Source organism: Eumetopias jubatus, unplaced genomic scaffold (genome assembly GCF_037043125.1).
Source record: "Eumetopias jubatus isolate StellerSeaLion01/CBP00866 unplaced genomic scaffold, mEumJub1_p1.0 scaffold_4, whole genome shotgun sequence".
NCBI classification, from domain to species: Eukaryota; Metazoa; Chordata; class Mammalia; order Carnivora; family Otariidae; genus Eumetopias; species Eumetopias jubatus.
In genome coordinates this window covers 177013481-177035604 of record NW_028274810.1, presented here as the reverse complement: position 1 = coordinate 177035604, position 22124 = coordinate 177013481, and the positions used below count along the sequence as shown (strand labels likewise).

The window sequence follows — 22124 nt, the reverse complement described above, 5'->3', positions numbered from 1 at the left end:
TATTTAACTACTCTAAGTAAGGTTATGCTTCCTCACCTATAAAATTGTTATACTATAATAGATAATATAATACATAGATAATACCTACATAATATTGCCATAAGAGTCACATGAGTTAACATATATAAAAGCTCCTGGCAGATACTAAATGCCCAATTCTTAGCTATTAAATTACCTTTATTGATTTTAGTGTTTTCTCCTAAATTGTTACTTATTAAGACCTCAACATTTTATTATCCTTGCTAATTACAACCTTAGTTACAAACCAAAGACATTTGTGTGGTTAAAGGCTTAACATTAGCCAAAAATTTGCTTTGAGTGATTTCTGTGTCATTTCCACCATGCTTCTTTCTCTAAGAGACACCATGATTTTTGTGAGTTCAAATACTAAATGGCAGGTTGAATCATATGAACAATACTGTATCTTCTGGCATTGATTTCCTGTGCAAATCAGTAATTCAAGCAACCTGGGTTTCTCCATGAATTGGCATTTAAATAAGGAAAAACAATAATCTGTTTACCACTTAGGGACCCCGAGGGAAATTGAAGATGAAATATTGTGTACCTACCACAAAGTATTTGCTATTTAATGGTCAGATATAGACCCTTTTAAAGGTCACTGTGGTTAGAGAAGCTAGAAGTGATTTTTATGGCAAATTAAGTTTCCATTGCTTGAGCTCAGCTCTGCAGACTCAAGAGTGACCATGCTGGATGGTCTTGCATTCCACTCCCTCCATCTGGCAGCAGTCATGGTCACCTCTTCACTCATCTTGCTTGGCCAGCAATGAGATTGCCAGAGCCAAAGAAGGATGCAGTTCTCCTATGTGGAGCTCTATCAAGTAGGAAGTTAAAAAAGTAATTGGGATTTTCTTGGTTTTCTTGTTAGTAAAGCCTTTCCTACCAGGCATGAGGTGATACCAGTGTAATCAAGATAGTCCTTAAATTTACAGTCACATTTTCTATTATCTTGGCAAAAATTTGACAGGTATGCACCACGAGATGATTTTTGAGTTGTTTTCCTTTCCTTCCTTCTCTTCTTCCTTCCTTCCTTCCTTCTTTCCTTCCTTCCTTCCTTCCTTCCTTCCTTCCTTCCTTCCTTCCTTCCTCCCTCCCTCCCTCCCTCCCTCTCTCCTTCCCTTCCTTCCTTCCTTTTTCCTTCCTTCCTTCCTTCTTCCTTCCTTCCTTCCTTCCTTCCTTCCTTCCTTCCTTCCTTCCTTCCTTCCTTCCTTCCTTCCTTCCTTCCTTCTTTCCTTCCCTCCTTCCTTCTGTTATGTTTTTCTGTTTTAAAATAGAGATCCTCCATAAGCTTATTCTTAGAACATAGTGATGCTAAGCAAAATGTAGGGACTCCTGGTGGCAAATAAAGCCTTGAAGGTTCTCAAACATAGTCACATAGATTTTCTGTTAGCTCTTTCATATAAAGCTTTTGTATTGGCCTCTGCAGGACATCCAGCCTTCCCCTGATCTTCACCTCTGACTATCTGAGGTTTATTAGTTCTGCTTTGAGGAAGAACACAGAACCTAAACTCTGAATTCTGTGTCTTCCCCTGAAAGTATTGTCATTTCCCTGTCTCTCCCACTGAACCATAAACTGGCCGAAGACAAGGAGTGTGTCTCCTATATCCCTGCACCCCTGCATTTTACTCATAAGAGGGGCCCAATAACTGTTTGTCGAACTATTGAACAGAATTGAATATGAAAGAGATCGTCAAGGAATATTGCTTAGGTTGTAGCCAGGGAAGGTTCTGAGATTGATCTGCTGGTCCAGTCTGGTTTGACAGAAGGCCAGCTTTGCTTACTACGATTAGGAGAACTGCCAATCCATTCCAGGATCTGCAGATAATACTTTATCCTCTAGCTTGTCCTGATCCAAATCTGCATTAAAAAACCCAAGCCCTCCCTCACCTCAAGAGAAAACCGTGTCGGTACAGCCTCTCAGAAATCAGCAATGACTTCTAGGAGCACATGTTGGAAGAAAATCCATAGCCTAGCTTCTTTGTTAATAAGCACGTTGTCTCCTCTCTCATGCTTGCTGCTGATATATATAAAGCATTTGGTGTGTAACTGCTAAGGCCTGAGCTCTCCATTTCCTTGCAAATAGGTGAATATGTGACTTTCACACTAATGACTACCACGTGGTATAATAAAAACCCATCAGCATGAAATATAGCATTTTTAGAAGGCTCTCTTGCATCAGTGAAACCCATTTATGCTGCTGAAAATGTTTTTATCTGTCCACTTTGATGTGGGAAATGGGTGTCATTAGTAGGACATGCATAAACTGAATAGATAAAGGCAACTTCATGCATCTGTATTGATCTTGCCTGCAGACCTACATACATGCAGTTATATGAATGAATGGATGCCATTTGCCAAGGTCCCGAAAACCACTCAGAGCAGCTAAAGGGAAGGAGGCAGAAGGTCTGAGAGACAGCTCATGGGTTTATCCTTTCCTTTTTCTTCTTTGCATTTGGTTTTCAGAGGAATTTTAATAGATGGGGGAAGTTCATAGATTTGTGAATTGAAGTGGTCCTGTTCCACTTTTCACATAAGGGCAGCAGAAGAGGTGAGAAAAGTTGAGAGTTTGAGAGGGCAGTCCTTGAGCGCAAAGGCCCCCAGGCTTCGCAGGGCAATGTGATTTTGAGGTCAGATGTGTTTTGAGCCCTATTATGAAGTATGGTCGCCTGCAGGCATTACAAATCTTAGAAATGGCACTAGTAAGTGCTTCATTATCCAGCAGGAAACTCGGCCAACTGCCACCAGGAACGTCTGTATCTGATTGTCAAAGACAGAGGAAATAGTTTTGCCTCTGTCATGTTGCTCCTAAATCCCAATCAAACACAAGAAGAGGCAGCCGAGTGATGCTTCAAGAGTGCCAGTGTGAAAATGAATTGCAAATGAAGTGCCCATTAAAAAATAAAGTACATTCCTAGTCGATAGCAAGAATCACTGAACACTGTCCAAGACTCCCGAAGAAAATAAAGAAGAGCCCCTTAGAATGTCCTGCAATGTATCTCTTGCCTTGTAATTTACTTTGGCATTTTTTTGTTTAACATTTCATGTAAGGCAGAAAAGATCATCCTTAGAAATGCTTCTACTATACTTTAAAAATGGCTACTTCCACTTTGGAGAGTTTTGAAATATTCACAATAATCACATTCTTTAATTTTTATTTTGAAATAATTGTAGATTCATATGCAGTTGTAAGAGATAATACAGAGAGATCCCGTAGAGTCTTTATTTAGTTTGCCTCACTGGTAGTGTCTTGCGAAACTATACAGCAGTATCACAACCAGGATGTTGACATTGATACAGTCAAGATACAGAACATTTTCATCTCCACAAGGATTGCTCATGTTACCCCTTTATAGCCACACCCACTTCCCTCAACCCTCACCCACTCCTTTACCCCTGGTAACCACTAATCTGTTGTTTCTATAAACTTGTAATTTCAAGAATGTCATATAAATGGAATCATACAGTATGTAACCTTTCGGGATGGACTTTTTTCATGTAGCAAAAATTCTCCAGAGATTTATCCAGATTGTTGTGTATATCAGTAGTCTTCCATGGTAGGAATGTTCCAGTTTGTTTAACTATTCACTCACTGAGGGAGATCTATATCATTTCCAGTTTGGGGCTATTACAAATAAATCTGCTATAAACATCCACGTGCCAGTTTCTTTGTGGACATAAGTTTTTATTTTTCTGGGTTAAATGCTCTGGAGTGCAATTGCTAGGTCATATGGTAGTTGTATATTTAGTGTTTCAGAAAACTGCCAGATGTTTTCCAGAATGACTGTACCATTGAACATTCCCACCAGCAGCATAGAAGTGATCTAGTTTCTCCACATCCTCACCAGCATTTGGTGTTTTCATTTTTTAAAAGACATTCTGATAGGTTTATAGTGTGATATCTCATTGTGATTTTAATTTGCATTTCAATAATGGTTAATGATAGGCAACTTCTTTTCATGTGCTTACTTTACATCTGTATATTTCTGTGGGTAAAATGTCCCTTCATGCCTTTTGTCTATATTTTAATTGGATTGTTTGCCTTTTTACTGCTGAGATTGAGCCTTATTATACATACTAGATATTATTCCTTTGTGAGATAAGTGGTTTGCAAATAATTTTGTCTCACTCTGTAGCTTCTCTTTTCAACTGTTTCACATGAACTTTTACAGAGCAAGAGCTTTAAATTTTGACAATATCCTATTTATTATTATTTTCATGTTATGGATCATGCTTTTGGAGTCAAGTCTAAAAACCCTGTCTAGGGGCACCTTGGTGGCTCAGTTGTTAATCATCTGCTTTTGGCTCAGGTCATGGGATTGAACCCCCACATCAGGCTCTCTGCTCAGCAGGAAGCCTGCTTCTCCATCCCCCACTCCCGCTGCTTAGTTCCCTCTCCTGCTGTATCTCTCTCTGTCAAATAAATAAATAAAATCTTTAAAAAAATACTTAAAAAAATAAAACTGTGTCTAGTCAGAGATCCTAAAGATTGTCTCCAACATTTTTTCTAAGACTGTATAGTTTTATGTTTTACATTTAAGTCCATGATGCATTTTCAGTTCAGTTTTGTATGAGTTGTGTGGGTTAAGTCAGGTTCATTTGGAAATCCAGTTGCTCCAGCACTATTTGTTGAAAAGCTTTCTTCCTCCGTTGAAATGCTTTTGTACTTTAGTCAAAAATCAGTTGGGCATATTTGTGTGGATCTATTTCTGAGTTCTCTATTCTGCTTCATTGATCCATGCATTCTTCCCTCCCCCAATATCACAGTCTTGATTATTGTAGCTATAATAAGCCTTGAATTTGGTAGAATGATTTCTTCCACTTTATTCTTCTTTTCAAAATTGTTTTAACTGTGCTAGGGTCTATGCCTTTCCATATAAATTTTAGAATGTTTCTATTGATGTCTACAGAAAAAAATCTCTCTTGGCTTTTGATAGATACTGCAGATCTGTCTATCGGTTTGAGGGGAATTGACATATTTAGTATGTTTTCTTTCAATTCACAACATAATATGGCTCTGCATTTATTTAAATCTTTGACTTCTTTAATCAACGTTGTGTAGTTTTCAGCATACAAATCCTGGATATATTTTGTTAGATTTACACTTAAGTATTTAATTTTTGGAGAAATTGTAAATAATAATGCATTTTTAAATTTTGGTGTCTTTCTGTTTATTGTTAGTACATAGAAATACAATTGATTCTTTGTATGTTTATTTTGTATCCTGCAATGTTAATGAACTCATTAGTTATAGGAGGGTTGGTTTTTGTTTTTTTTTTTAAATAGATTTCTTGGGATTTTCTATGTAGATAATCATGTTATGTGCAAACAGAATCCTATTTTTTCCAAGAGTTTTGATCATGAATGGGTGTTGAATTTTGTCAAATTCTTTTTCTCTTTCACTTGATAGGATCATGTCATTTTTTCCTCTTTGGCCTGTTAAAACAATGGATTACTATTGTAAAGGCAACTGGGGTTTGTTTTAATCAGGTATGGTAAGACACCACAGACATGGAAGTGACTGTCATGAAAGGAGAAATTCATTCTATTCACAGATCCCTAGAAGCAAAGGCATGGCACATCATGATGGAAGGGGCATGAGAGGAAGCCCTGTGGTTAGTCAGGAGGCAGAGGGAGAGAGGAGAAAACTTGGGCAAGAGTCTTAATTGTGATTTTCATGGGAAGAAAGGAGCAAGGCAGGGAAAAGGGGCTAAGCAGGTTTAGGATTTAGGCTTGTTTGAATAATTTCAGTGGGCTCCTAGATCGAGGAGCTGTCCTTAGTTGGCTGGTATCTGACCCTGGGGGGCATTAGGGCAGAGGAATAGTGGCCTTGAGTGTAAGACTCTGATAAAGGAGGCAGTTGGGGGGTATGGGTGCTGGATTGGTTAGTTTGGATATGAAAGGAGTGCTTGTGGCTGAGTCATTTGCTCTAAGAATCAACCAAGAGGCAGTTCCTTCCTCATCAGGAAGTCCCCAGGTGTCAAGGTATCAAATACAGAAACTAGAAAACATGGTTAATCATTCAATTAATTGATTTTTAAATACTGAACCAGCCTTGCATCCTGAGAATAAACCCCACTCTATCATATTGATGTAGGAAAGATGTTAGGGTTTGAAGCCGACGGCCAAGAAAAAACTCTTGAGATGTCTTTGGTGCAAAAAGGTGGTTTTATTAAAGTACAGAGACAGGACCTGTGGGCAGAAAGAGCTGTACCACGGTCACGAGGAGTGGCCCATTATATACTTTCAAGTTGGGAGGGGGTTAAGGATAGGGTAAGTCTAAGGGATTTGGAAGCAAGATTTCCAGGACCTTGAGGGGTTAGCTATTGTTGGGAAAAGGTCATTTATTACTGCCTAATAAAACCTTAGTCATGAGACCTTTCATATGTATATCAGTGGGTCATGTGCTTAGGGGATGATTGCCAACAAATATCTTGGGGGATAGAGATAAAGGAAGTTTCCAAAGGAATTTTTATAAACTAAAGTGGACTTACAGGATCTTGGGGGTCAGGCTAAGATGGCCTCTTGCCCTTAGCAAAGTACTAACAATGAGGCAGCTGAGCTCCTAGAGAAATGTCACTCTGCCTGTTTCAAGGACTTGTCAGTGGGCTATAGGTAGGAAGGAAATAAAATTTTTCTTTTGCCTTTTTTCCCACATCAATAGTGTATAATTCTTTTTACATATTGTTGATTTCTGTTCACTAATATTTTGTTAGGGATTTTTTGCAATGATATTAATGAAGGATGTTGGCCAGCAATTTTATTTTTTGGTACTGTTTTTGTTTTGGTTTGGTATCAGGGTAAATACTAGCTTCATAAATGAATCAGAAAGTGTTTCCTTCTATTCTGTTTTCTGGAAGAGATTGTGTAGAATCGGAGCTAACTCTGAAAGTTTAGTAGACTGTCCCAGTGAAACTATCTGAGTCCAGTGATTTGGTTTGGGTGACTTTTAAAAATGACAAATGGAATAATTTTCTCAATAGTGAAGAACTATTCAAATTACCTGTTTCATATTGGGTGAGTTGTGGTAGTTTGTGTTTTCTGAGGAATGGGTTCATTTCTTCTCAGTTGTCACGTATAGGTGTGTATAATTGCTTGTGGCATTCCTTGATTATCCTTTTGATGTCTGCAGAGTCTGTAGCAATATCTGTTCTTTTCCTGATCTTCATAATTTGTGACATCTCCTTTTTTTTCTGTGTCAGTCTTGCTAAAAGTTTGTTTATTTTATTGACCTTTTCAAAGAGTCAGCTCTTTCTTTCATTGATTTTCTTTATTTTTTTCTATTTTCAATGCCATTGATTTCTGCTCTTTATTAGTTCCTTTCTTCTCCTTGATTTGGCTTTAGTTTGCTCTTCTCCTTCTACATTCTTAAGGCGGGGGCTTTAATTTATTGATTCAAGGGCGCCTGGGTGGCTCAGTTGGTTAAGCAACTGCCTTCAGCTCAGGTCATGATCCTGGAGTCCCGGGATCGAGTCCCACATCAGGCTCCCCGCTCTGCGGGGAGTCTGCTTCTCCCTCTGACCCTCTTCCCTCTCGTGCTCTCTATCTCTCATTCTCTCTCTCTCAAATAAATAATAAAATAAAATCTTTAAAAAAAAATTTATTGATTCAAGATTTTTCCTCTTTTTGGATATATGTGTTTAGTGCTATAAATTATCCTGTCAACACTGCTTTAGCTGTGTTTCACAAATTTTGATACATTGTCTTTTAATTTCCCTTCAGTTCCATGCATTTTTTAAATTTCCCTTGAGACATCTTCTTTGCCCCATCCATGAATTATTTAAACATGTGTACTTTAGTTTCCAAGAGTTTGGAAATTTTCCTGTTATCTTTCTGTAATTAATTTCCAGTTTGATTCCACATGGACAGAGAATATGCTCTGTATGGTTTCACTTCTCTTAAGACTGTTGTGGTTTTTTATATCCCAGGTACAGTCTGTCTTGATAGATGTTCTATGGTCACTTAAAAAGTCAGCATATTCTGCTGCTAATAGATGGAATATTTTACACATATCAATTAGATCCTGTTTATTAATGGCATTATTGAGTTCTTTTATATGCTCACTGGTTTTCTGTCTAAAAGTCTATCCATTGTTGAAAGACAGTTGTTGAATTTGCCAGTATTTGGGGATTTGTCTTTTTCTTCTTTCAGTTCTATCAGTTTTTACTTCCTATATGTTGCAGCCTATACAGCTATCTTTGAAGTGAGTTTCTTTTAGACAACACATGCACACACACATACACACACACACACAATATTTTCTAATTCACTTTGTCATTCCCTGTCTTTTAATTCCTGTTTTCAGACCATTTAAATTTAAATGAATTATTGATTTGTTAGGGCTTAAGTCTACCATTTTATTTTCTCTTTTCTGTTTGTTCTCTCTGTTTCACATTTCTATTTTCTCTTTTTTTCCTTCCACTGGGTTACTTGTACTTTTGTTAGCATTCTGTTTTTATTTATCTATGATGTTATTGAGTATATCTCATTGTACAGCTTTTTTAGAGATTGCTCTAGGTATAGCATGATTCATTTATAATATCATAGGCCTTTGTTGTTGATATTTTATCAAGTGAAATATAGAAACTTTATTTCCCTTTACATCCTTTTTCCTCCCCAATTTATAATATAATTGTTTTATATATTTCCCCTACATACATTTTGAACCACATTAGACAGGAATATGATTTTTCCTTCAATTTAGAAAACTTAAGAGGAGAAGAAAAGCCTATCATATTTACCTATATTTTTGGTTGCTGTATTCTTTCTTCCTTCCCTCCTTCCTGATGACCCAAGGTGTTATCATCATTTCCTTTCTGTTGAAGAGTACTTCTTTAAACCATTCTTTTAGGGTAGGTATGCTGTCAACAAATTTGCTTGGTTTTCCTTCACCTGAGAATTTCTTGATTTCCTCCACATTCCTGAAGGATGTTTTTGCTGGGTATAGAATTCTAGGTTTATGGTTCTTTGCATTCCACACCTGAAAAATATTGTGCATCTTCCATCCGGTCTCCATGGCTTCTAATGAGAAATCTACTGACATTTCATTTGCTTTTCTGCTATAGGCAAGATATTGTTTTTCTCTGGCTACCCTCAATATTCTGTCTTTAGTTTTTAAAAGTATAGTTATGATGTGTCTTGGCATCAGTTTATTTGAATTCATACTGTTAGGTGTTTGCTTAGCTTCTTCAATCGGTAGGTTTATGTCTCTTGCTACATTTTGGAAGTTTTTAGCCATTCTTTCTTTGAGTTCTTTTCCAGCTTTGCCCTCTTACTCCTTTTTCTTTTTGGATTCTGATGTCACAAATGGTATATCTTTTATTATAGGCGTGTAGGTCCCTAAGAGTCTGTTTTCTTTAAGGTCTGTTTTCTTTCTGTTGTTCAGATTGGGTAATTTTTATTGTTCTGTCTTTCAGTTCACTGACTCTTTCCTCTGTCCCCTCCATTCTGCTGTTGGGCTCATCTGCTGAATTTCGACTACTTCTTCTGTTGGTTATTATATTTTGCAGTTCAAAATTTCAAATTGTGGTTCTCCTTTATATTTTATACTTCTTTGCTAACACTTCCTATTTCTTTTCTGAGTTTTTCTATTTTTTTTCATTTGTGTCAAGCATGTTCATAATTGTTTGTTGAAGTATTTTTTTACAATGGATAATTTAAAGTTTTTTTCAATTAATTCTAACATCTCTGTCATTTGGTGTAGGCCTCATTTTTAATTCAGTTTGAGATTTTTCTAGTTCTTGATATAAAGAGTGATTTTTTTAATTTTAACTTGGACATTTCTGTATTATGATCTGAAGTTCTGGATCTTATGTAAACCTTAATTTTAGTTGTTGTTGTTATTTTGGATACCACTCTGGCAGGAAAAGGGGGGTATGCTGCCTCATTACTGCCAGGTGGAGGTGGACATCCAGGTTCCTCATTCGACCTCTGCTGACACCCAAAGAAGGGGACCTCTTCATTACTACTGGGCAGGGATAGGAGTTCTGGCTTCCCACATGGTCTCCATTGACACTGTGGTGGCAGTGGTTTCATTACCACTTGGTGACAGTCAAAAGTCCTGATTGTCCACTCTTCTGACAGCATCTCAGTGGGGAAGGGGAGGTTATCCTCATTATTGGCATACAGGAGACTGGATGCTACTTGGTAATAAAATCTGAATGCTGGCACAAATGAACATCTGGTGAGTGGCCATTGCATCATGATATCTCAGGAAGGTTTTGGCAGCTCTGCACTTCCTACAAGGCACATCTCTTTTGGTTAGTGACAATCAGGGCATTAACAGTTCTTTCTAGGGAGCTGACCCTGATCCTTTAATTAGCTGCAATTCTGAGCTCAACAGTTATTCCTTCTACCCAGGTACCTTGCACTACTCTGAAAGGATCTGGCCACATCCATATTGCTCTATGTCTCTAGTTTACCCTCTTATTCTCCACAGTGAAGGCCCATCTGCAATATTTATCCCACTGTTAGATTTATGTGCAATAGAATTTCCTCCATCTCCTTCCCTTTCATAGTTGAGTTTATCCCCATCAACTGGCTTTTCCAGTTCCTTTAAAAATTATTTTCCCTATATGTTCAGACCTATTCCTTATTTATTCCATCACTCTCTTGGTCACTGGCTCCTCCTCCACTTATCTCAAGTCAGCATTATTCCACTTTTCACTCTCTGATATCAGATCCTTATCTTAATAACACTTAGGTGCTTTAATAGCTCTTGCGTATAGGAAACATGCACATGGGATGAGAACAACCTTACTCTGAATATTCAGAGAGCAAAGAGGGACTCCTGGACCTGAGTGAGTGGAGCTCAGATTTGTAGGTCAGTTGTTGAGCCAGTATTCCAGGTAGCAGGGATTTAGAAGGAACACTCTTGAATGTGGAGTTAGAATGCCTTGAGGACTAATTTGGGAGATGGGCTTGCCCTCATAATTATGTGCTGAACTGCAAAGGTACAAGGTATGCACCAATGTTTTAGTGAAGAATTAAAGACACTAAACAAATCATTACTTGATTGCCATTGTCTGTGTCCCCATTACCCCATAAATGCTATATTTGTAGTATTTGATACTGTATCACCAGCATTAAGCAGGCCATCAAGGAATAGTTATTAAGCCCAATTTTAAAAACATGATCCCATTTGGAAAGGAAAGAAGCAAATGAAAGGAAGGGAAAGGAAGGGAAGCAGGAAACAGAGCTTGGTTAACCTTAGTGCTGTCCACCTTCACTTTTGGTCTTTCCCCCACTAGGCCCATGGTAGGATCCCACTTCCTGACCTGTTTGAGGTCAGGCACGTGACTGATCTACATGCTAGATGAAGCATGTCACTTTCTGGTGGCCCAACTTAAGAGCTAGGGTGTGATTCTTTTAACTATGGCAAGCAGCACTGTTCCAGATGGGCGAGGCTGCATCCCTGGCTGAGAGCAAATCAAGCGTGGCTCCCTGCCAATCTAGCAAGGACATTCTATTCTGTGTGAGCAAGAAATAAATCTTTATAGTTTTAAATGATAAAAATCAGGGCTTGTGTGTTATTATAATATAATGTAGCCTATCCTGAATGATTGAAAATAGCAGGAGTATGTCTTTAGCAGTGGGAATATACAAGATTTTTCTTTTTTCTTTCTTGTCTTTTTTTATTTTCTAGGTTTTCAAAAACTTTTTACATCTATTTTTGACTTTTCTAGAATGGGTATTATTTTTGTCATAAGGGAATAACCTGGGGGACAAATTTTATGATTTATATATGTTTATAATTTGAAGTGACGTTATCTTTTTACTGACAGATCATGAAATGTACAGAAATTAACACCTTGTTCTTGAGCCTAGGGTATGTTTTAGCACATACTCCTTAGTCACGAAGAACCCTGACAGTGTTACATTGTCATTGAATCCCGGCCTACCATCTTGAGATGGGTCTGCTCAAGGCTCTAACCCCTTGGGGTCTTAGGAGACATTTCCCCTTTATATGTGGTTTGCTTCCCCTGTATCTGTCATTTGCTAATGAGACCAGGCAACACCACCAACAATGGCAGGCATTGCTTATAAGAGGGTTGTGTTTGCTAATTTTTCCTTCCCTCATCTTTCCCTTGTACCGCACACACACACACACACACACACACACACACACACACACACACACACTATTATTAATAATGTGGGCAGGCTCATTTGAGAATACCAGAACATTTGCACGTTGTCTTTATCAGACAAGAGGGCTTTCATTTGAATTTTTTAGCGAGACCTGAAGAAAAGTGATCTTGTTTCTACTCTGGCCCAAACTCAGACCTTTGAGGCACAGGAGCTTACATGCGTGTATCTGCACATAGTTGCTGGTGGACCTGGATGAGATCAATAAAATCCCATGCCTTCAAGCTGGCAAACTTGAAACCAGGGCCAACCTGGAGAGAACTGACTGGGTCTCAGCCCTGTGTTTTTTCTTTCAATCTCCTCTGACACAAAGAGAAAACAGTTTTGATGTCTTTGATGATTGAGTTTCCATAGACTAAAACTAAGAGTTTCTAGACATTTTTAAAAGGCTAATATTTTCTTTGAGATTTTGCCTACTGCCTCTAGAGTATTATTTACAGAGTTTTCTTCCACTTTACTAACCTAAAAATGTATAATACAACAGGCTTTCAATAGAAATAAAAACCCTCTTATTGGACCTATTAGAAAAAGATAGTAAAGCCCTGGTTTTATAGATAAACCCTTTATAGTACTCACCTTTTCTTCTATAGTCTTTCAGAACCCATACTTAGTGTGGGATAATGAGTTATATTTCTGAATAACAAGTTCAAAGGGACCAAAAAGAGCGAGGTTAGTGTTTAGCACTTATGCTAAGGAAAAACTTTGGGGAATGATTTTTTTTTTAAGGCACAAAAGAATTTTTAGATCCCAAACTACCTAAAAGAGAAAAGACAGCCTTATTAAAATTTTTTACCTATTTAAAATCAGATTTGGAATAGTGAGAGATTATGACATATGTACAAATTAGTATAAAAAGCCTCTCTACCCTTGCCTGGTGGTTTCATTAAATTTTTTAAAATAAAATAAAATATACCCTCCAAAACAAAGACTTTTAATCAAATCATCTGGTTTATCTTCAAAATATGCAATTCCTTTGTATTCTGTAAAATGTCTAGGTAGAGGTAAAAATAATTTTTAAGTTTTTTTAAATGTCAACCCTTATGTACACAGTTTAGGGACTTATATTGGGAACTAGGTCTCGGTGTGGAAGATGCCCAGGGATCCTGTAGACTCACAGGGCTCTGAAAAAAAGTTAATAACCCTCTTGCCTTGTTACTAAAAGGACCCAGGCAAGGCATTTCATACACCCTCAGGGATCAGACTGCTGCCTGAACTGTTAGCTCAGGCAGCTAGGCTCCTTCTGCTTTCATCTCTTCTTGCTTACATTTTACAAAGATGTTTGTTGCGATGAAATTGATTGGCAGCACACTTGGCAATTCAAATTGAATGAGTTGTTCCTCCTTTTTAAATTCCACTAACCAAGATGAATGCAATGCAATCTGTGGGGGCCTTACATCAAAAACTCAGGTCCTGGGGCTGTGGGACTAGCTTGGATTTCATGGTCAAGGGCCCTTATTTTGTGGATCTATTAGTGTGGAGAACTGCTTCTCAGTTTGTCTAAAAGATAAGCTTGCGCCCTGATCTGGATTCTAAAATTGGAAGCATTTGAAAGATGCTCTCATTTCCTGATATGTACAAAATATATTGATCTGCAGAAGAGGAGGCCCATATTCCCTCAGTTAGGGGGACCAGCTAGCCCATCCATCAACAAATATCTCTTCCCTGGACCCTACTGTGTGGGTCCCAGGATGAAAGAAAGATCTAGCCCTTTGTGGAAATGTTGCCAGCAAATGCTGTCAGACGTTGGTGGATTCCAGAGAGCTCCAGCTCTTTGGATCACTTGAAATCATTTTCCAGTCGCTTCCTATGCCCAGAAAGTTCAGCTGCTGTCGTGATAACACCAATAGAGAGGGTTGTAGCTGGAAGGCAGAGAGTGAGGGAGAAGAGGGAGTGTGTGCTCAGGGCTTGGGGGACCTGAAGCTTTGGTTGCCTGACACATGGGAGAATTTGGACTCCCTGACTATCTGGGTCACACATACTCCTGTGCCGCATCAGAGGTCATGCCATTGTGACTTGGGAGGACAGAGCCAGCACCTATGCACGATTTTTAAGTTATGGAGTCAAAGGGGAGGAAAGAGGCAAGGGGGATAGAGGAAATGGTAGCAGCTAGGAAGGGTGTGTGCTTGCTTGCTTTCTTCCTTACCATTAGCTTGTGCTTCTGTCAGAGAGAAGAAATAGGTTGTTCCCAGGGTTGTGGTCCTACGGGCCCAGTCCAATCCGGAATGTGTGCTAATTGGTGTGCATTTCTCTCTTTCCGCCCCAGGACAGCTTTCCTGCCCGCTTCGGAGGAGTCCATTTTGTCAACCAACCCTGGTACATTCATGCCCTGTACACGCTCATCAAGCCATTCCTTAAAGACAAGACCAGGAAGCGGGTAATGAAAACAAACACCCAATGGGGGGCTCCCGAGGGGCAATTGCTGGACCCTCCTCTCCATCTCTCTGTCTCCCCTCTCTCTCTTTCTCGCTCCCTCTCTCCTTATTTTGCACTGTGGGTTTTCTGCTTTTCTGCACTCCCTGAGCATTTGAGCCCAGCTGGAGTTTGCAAATGGCCTGGATTTAATCAATAATTTAGTAGAACTGGGTTATTTTCAGAGTCCCAGTGACAAACCAAAGGAAACTTTGAAGGCATGCAAATACCAGATGCCCATTTTACTGTAAATGCTCGAGGGAGCTATGGGGTCAAGCAGCTTTCCGTTCACGGCATATTTTAATAGCTAGCGTTTTGTCCTGCAAATGTATTATCGTGATGAAGAATGTTTACTATTTGTTTTTCTTCCCTATGGCTCTTGGGTCATCGCTGCCAGCTCCATCACCTTTGAGGCTGGGAAAGCATTCTTCACGAGAAATAATAATGCTCTTAGGAAGAAAGCTTTTAAAGTCTTAATTGCATCAGCTGATGACATTTGGAGGCCAGCATCTTCCATCAGAGCCAGGGTTTGTCATGGCATTCTGATTAGCAGAGAGACTGAACATTGTTCCACCACTCACTCTGAATCTCAGTTTCCTCATTTAGAAAGACGGGGAGACCAACACCCCGATCACCGAGCTGTTGGGTAATTTAAAGAGGCAGCATATGAAAAGCAGGTCGTGTAATGCCAATCACGCGGTAGCGACTCAGTGACTCTCATTCTCTTTACCATTTAGCTTCCTTTCTTTCAAACTTCCTGATTTCACTTACTTCAGGTGCACTACCTCTCAAGGGAATCTGACCAGGGTCATTCTTTTTTTTTTTTTTCTAATATATTTGATTATTTATTATTTTATTTGTTTATTTGTCAGAGAAAGAGACAGAGCACAAACAGGGGGAGCGACAGGGAGAGGGAGAAGCAGGCTTCCCACTGAGCAGGGAGCCCAACGCAGGGCTAGATCCCAGCACCCCAGGATCATGACCCGAGCCGAAGGCAGACGCTTAACCACCTGAGCCACCCAGGCCACCCCTGACCAGGGTCATTCTTTTTTTTTTTTAAAGATTTTTTTATTTGACAGAGAGAGACACAGCGAGACAGGGGACACAAACAGGGGGAGTGGGGGAGGGAGAAGCAGGCTCTCGGCTGAGCAGGGAGCCCGATGTGGGGCTCGATCCCAGCACCCCGGGATCATGACCTGAGCAGAAGGCTTAATGACTGAGCCACCCAGGCGCCCCCTGACCAAGGTCATTCTTAGCAGCACCTTGCATATGCCCCTATACCCAGGGGACCCCATGCTGGGGAAGAGTCTGAGTATGCAGGGGGGAATGATGATATGAGGGCCCTCAGTCTGCATACACACTCTGCAGTGTCCCTAACTCCTAAACCTCAGATGCTTCCAGATCCTTAGGAAACATTGCAGCAGGGTATGGGAGGGGTAATTCTCCTGTCCCCAAACAAGGATGGAACTAAGAACTAGAACTCACCAGCCTCAGGAGGCAGAGACATTTGGAAGCATTTTGCAATCTGTCGAAGGCTCAGGACAGCGCTAAGGACAGAGAAGTGTCTAGACTGTTCCCAGTATGGCTTCAGGCTTCCCAGTGGCTGCATCTTCTACTCAGAAAGGAGCTAGTGGAATTCCTCCTACAAAGCAATTTACACATGCTGCTGCACCATAGAAGGGAGTTTCAGGAGCTCTGGGCACAGAACAGAATCGAACAGGTGAAGAGTCCAGCCTCCTATCTGCTGAGTTCTTCCATCCCACAGAGCCCCAAGAGACAGGGCCAGTTTACACAGCACTGCTTATCCTTTAAGAACTGGAGATGTTGGCTATCCGTGGGAATGCAAACTGGTGCAGCCGCTGTGGAAAGCAGTATGGAGATTCCTCAAAAAGTTAAGACTACAGCTACCCTAGTCCCAGCAATTTCACTACTAAGTATTTATCCAAAGGCTACAAAAATACTGATTCGAAGGGACATGTGCACCCTAATGTTTATAGCAGCATTATTAACAATAGCTAAATTATGGAAAGAGCCCAAATGTCCATCGACTGATGACTGGATAAAGAAGATGTGGTATCTCTATATAATAGAGTATCACTCGGCCATGAAAAAGAATGAAATCTTGCCATTTGCGAAGATGAAGATGGAACTAGGGGGTATTATGCTAAGCTAAATAAAGTCAGTCAGAGAAAGACAAAAACCATATGATTTCACTCATATGTAGAATTTAAGAAACAAAACAAATGAACATAGAGGGGAAAAGAGAGAGGCAAACCATAAAACAGACTCTTAACTATAGAGAACAAACAGGGTTGCAGGAGGGGAGGTGCGTGGAGGGATGGGCCGAATGGGTGATGGGGATTAAGGAGGGCCCAAATGAGTGTTGGGATGAGCACTGGGGTGTTATATGTAAGTGATGAATCCTAAATTCTACTCCTGAAACCAATATTGCACTATATGTTAACTAACTGGAATTTAAATAAAAACTTGAAACTAAGTGCTTCTTGTTCCTTTCCTTTTTAAATGATGCCATTACATCATAAGTTAAAATCAATACAGTGGAACAATGTAGCAAGTATATGCCTTTATTACATAGTATATAATAATATAGTCTATAGTATATAACATAATTGATAATAATTTTATGGTATATTATACTATATTTAAGTATTTTATTTTATTATTATTTTTTAAAGATTTTATTTATTTATTTGAGAGCAAGAGCAAGCACGAGAAGCGGGGGCAGAGGGAGAGGGAGAAGCAGACTCCCTGCTGAGCAGGGAGCCCAGTGTGGGGCTTGACCCCAGGACCCTGGAACAATGACCTGAGCCGAAGGCAGACACTTAACCAATTGAGCCATTCAGGCGCTCCTATTTTTAAGTATTTTAAAAAGTCACATTTACATTGCATAATCGTAACTGTGGTGTGTGTGTGTGTGTGTGTGTGTGTGTACACCTGTGTATGTATTATCAGTGGTCCTGCACTTGAGTATAACTTATGTGTGTTGAGCTTGCAATGAGAAATGTGAGAACTGATATCATTCTACAGACGGACTTTAAATAGACTTTCAGAAGTCAATTCCTAAACTGTAGGAAATGGTCATTCTTGACTTACGGCTTAACCACTTTACGGAGTTGTCAGAAAATAATTGAAATTTGGGGATGTTTTCTCCCCTGCTTGGCCAGTTTCCACCACCATTCATTACATGTTCAGAAGATGCAAACTTATTTGGGTGTTAGCCCTCAGTCCCGACATAAATGGAAGATGGCTGTAAAAATATCCATAAGTTCTCAGGCCACAGTTTTCAGTTCCACTGACTAATGGATGGAGTTTTTACCTTGTGCCCACATCACCCTGGGATCTGGGAATGTATTAAAAGAGTAAGAAAACACCATCCCTTTTCCTGAGTATTCTTCCTTTCCCGTGGACAAGCAAGACATAAATGAACAAATCAGAAAAAATAGAAGTCAGCAAATAATAGTTAATTGGGGGCAGCAGGGAGGAGAACCAGAGTGCGCAGGTGTCTCTGGGACAGACTGAGGAAGAGGCTACCGCTTGGCAAAGGCCTGGAAAGGATGGGGGCACGGAGAGTGTACAGAGGGCAGAAAGCCCTTGAGGGAGCAGGAGGAACAGAACAATGTTCGGGATGCACGGGAAGCATGATTGGGGGTTTGCATGGTTTGCATTGCTACCCTTTTTAGCAGCAGGGACAGTTAAGAGATTACTGTATGTGTAAATTTGGGCCATGGCCAAATAATACCCAATTTGTTCATAAACTTCATTTTTTAAGGACTATTAATTCAGCCCCTTTTCTGAGCAATAAATTAACATTTTATGAAGATTAAGCTGCAGACACAAAATTGAATGCCTCCTTAAACACCATGATCACCAGCAGCGCATCCAATTTGTCATTGCCAATTTAAGCTAAATAGTTGCTCATATGTTTTGGATTTTTTGTTGATAATTATTTTTTTCCTTTCCCCAGATTTTCCTGCACGGAAACAATTTAAACAGCCTTCACCAGCTAATCCACCCCGAATTTTTGCCCTCTGAATTTGGAGGAACCCTTCCTCCTTATGATATGGGAACTTGGGCCCGGACGTTACTTGGTCCAGACTACAGTGATGAAAATGACTATACTCACACTTCCTACAATGCAATGCACGTGAAACACACATCCTCCAATCTGGAGAGAGAATGCTCCCCCAAGCCGATGAAGAGGTAAGACCTGCATTATCAGAGCCTCCCAGTCAGAGGTCAATAAGCCTTTTTGATTTGGGCCTATTGCAGGTTAAGTAATTGAAGACCTTTATGGGCACAGAACTTGAATAAAATAAATTGCAATACATTCTCAGCTGATTTCACTAGAATTGAAAGCAAATGGGGCTTGGCTGGCCCAGAAATCGAGTTGTCCCTGTTGTATTAAGGAAAGAGTTAAAGGCCGGACCTTGATCATGTCACGATTACAGTGCTCGTCTCTAGGGAGCCTGAGTTAACACACAGAGAATGAAATGTTGGGCCTTTGAGATGGCCTGGATTGAAAAAGCAACCTTCCAGAAAGCATTCCTATCATCCATGCATTTAGAACCATTTATTGAGCATTTACTTGCCTATAGACACTGATGGGCACTGGGAACACGCATATGAATAAGACATCAAAAGAACAGAGAAGCGTGGCCTGGGAAAATCTGTCGTAAGACTTTTGTCAACATGTTTATAAAGCGGGTGACACCGGAGCTAGGCTCTGAAGGATGAAAATCAGCAACCCAGGCTTAAAAAGGAGGAGAAGGCATTCTAGGCAAAGGGGATAGACGGAGGCATAGAGGCATGGAGGCATCAGAGGGATGGGATATTCTGGTGTGGCCAACAGGTGCATGAGGGGTGCAACGGTGGGAGTGGACGTGGAATGAAGTTCTAAAGATTGTTGCATCTGGGTGGTGAAGTATATTGCATACTGAATTTAACAGAGTGCCATGAAAGAGGGATTTTTAAAATCGATGTACAAATAATAGATGAGTGCTTTCTCATTGTAAAAATTAAAACCTTATTTTTAAGGCTATAATCCCCCAATCTCAAACCCATTTCCTCCCAAAGGTAACCACTGTTATGAGACTAGGGTGGACTCTTCCATTCCATTTTCCATATATTACATGCATCTATCCACACCCACAGAAAATATCGAATATTGTATATTAGTTTGCTAGGGCTACTGCAACCATGTACCACAGACTGGGTCGTTTAGACAACAGAAATGCGTTTTCTCACAATTCTGGAGGCTAGAAGTCCAAGATCAAGGTGTTGGCAGGGTTGGTATCTTATGAGACCTCTCTCCTTGGCTTGTAGATGCCTGCCTTCTCCCTGTGTCCTCACACAGACTTCCCTCTGTGTGTCTGTGTCCTAACCCCTTTCTACAACACCAGTCATGTTGGATTAGGACCTACCCTAAAGACTGTTTTACCCTAATTACCTCTTTTAAAGTCTCTCTCTTCAAATAGAGTCACATTCGGAGGTACTGGGGTTTGGGGCTTCAACATATGAATTTGGGGGGGGCAGGGCACAGTTTATCCCATAACATATTATTATGTACATCCTTCTATGCCAGTGAATCTAGACACATCTCATGCTTTTAATGCTGCATGGTATTCCAATAGATGAATATGTCACAGTTTAGCTGTTTCCCTCTTAATGGGTACTTAGCTTATTTCTGAGTTCTTTCTCTATTTCGAATGAAGAGACTTGGTGTAAGTCCTTGATATGCCTCCTTTGTTCTCACAGGAAGTTCCTCAGGTAAACTTGGAGCTTGTAGTCGCTGTGTCAGAGGGTGTGTGCATTTTAAATTTAGCCCACACTGCCAAGCGGCCCTCCAAAATGACTGTTCAGATGGATACTCCCACCAGCATGTGTGAGAATGTCTTCCCCAGACTCTTGAAAAGTACTTGATATTCTCAGGCTTTAATTCTAATCATCATCCGGATGGCAGGACCATTCTATGTCATTTTTGTTTTCTCCTCACCAGACATAGTTGAGCAGAGAAATGAGTTCTGGATTTTATGAGGGTCATGGAATTCACAGGGAAATGTAGACTAAAAGCCATCAGAAGGTGGATGAGGGCCATAGCTAATACTGAAGCAATGAAGACTGACTACACTGTAGAGGTATTTGGGGAAGAAAGAGTGTCACTGTTAGAGTCTCCTATGGATAACTGGCCTTACACTGATGTCCTGAAGTAAGAGAGAGTGTCCAGGAGGGAGGATCTCCACATTTCCTGCTCAATTGGGAATATCACGTTCACATGTCTGGTAAAGCCTCTCTGCTGAGGCTGGAGCGATCTGGAAATTGATTTATTCCCCAGGTTAACAGCCGACGTTCTCTGGGAAGTGTTGGTCACAGGGTTGAGAGGCTGGCTTTGTATCTCTACAGTAAAGGGCCTGACCTTACTGGTATAGGTGAGATTGTCCCGCCCAGGTTCCGACCCACTCTCAGTCCAGGCCCCAGCACAGTAATGATAATGTAACAACTCACACTACTGACACTGTTCTGAGCCCATACCCACATTAACTCTCTAAATCCTCACCATAACTATATGAGAAAGGCTTGATCGTTATTCCTAGTTCACAAGTGAGGAAACTGAGACACAGAGAGGTTAAGCAACTGTTCAACGTCACACAGCTAGTAAATGGCCAAGCTGGGATTCAGAGTTGGGCAGCCTGGCTCCACACTCTGCATTCCTGTCCTCTATAAGATATGACACACTGTCTGCTTTTCCTCATACTTTCTAGTGCCAGTCTTCTCTCTCCAGTCCGTCCACGGGCAGGAACAATGACCCTTCCTGTGGTTTGTCCCTACCTTATCTCTAGAGACTTAGATAAATCATCATACCCTCATATTTGTTGGAATGTCCAAAGTCCAGTGGCATAACGTAGGAATTTGCCACTTTTTCTCCAGATGATCAGTTACAGACTTATATCTCTTTTGGGTGACTGGACATGTCCTGACTCCAAGTTCTGCCTCTGAGTTGACATTAAGGATCAGAGGAGGTGATAGCCTCCATTATGAGATGGTGAGTTCTGGAGGCTAAAGTCTTCGAATAACATTTATTTGCTTTACACCCTCCTCAAGAATCAAACTTAATGTCCAACACACAATAGACACACACAGACACCCTATACATGCTTGCTGCCTATGAATGAATTAATGTTGAATGAGCTGCTACCTACAAACCCCACCCTTGGTACAGTTGTCCAATTACTCAGAGCTGATTTCTCCTGGCTTTCATGGATCCTGACTTACAGGATCTTACAACCTACTAAGAGAGATAAGATTTTCCCACAAATAACTCTAATATAGTGCAGAATGAGAGAGGTACTATAAAGGAGGTGTAAGAACCTGCTGCAATATTCTAAGGAAATATTCACTAATCTCAACCAGGAAGACTCTTAGAGAAGTCTTCTTGGACAAAGGCAGGTTTTGGAAAGGTAAGATTTTGAAGTCAAAATCCAAGACTATGCCAGAGAAACTAGTAATTGTGTACCTCTCATTACCTTACCAAGACC

General features: G+C 40.2%; 1 protein-coding gene across 1 annotated transcript in view; it reads left to right on the top strand.

Moving 5' to 3' along the window:
* Window positions 1-22124, top strand: part of CLVS1 (clavesin 1) — a 164274-nt gene that overhangs the window by 117425 nt on the left and 24725 nt on the right. Inside the window, exons 3-4 of the mRNA XM_028109613.2 lie at window positions 14426-14536; window positions 18557-18792. Coding sequence (XP_027965414.1) covers window positions 14426-14536; window positions 18557-18792 — 347 coding nt within the window. The remainder of the gene's footprint in view (window positions 1-14425; window positions 14537-18556; window positions 18793-22124) is intronic.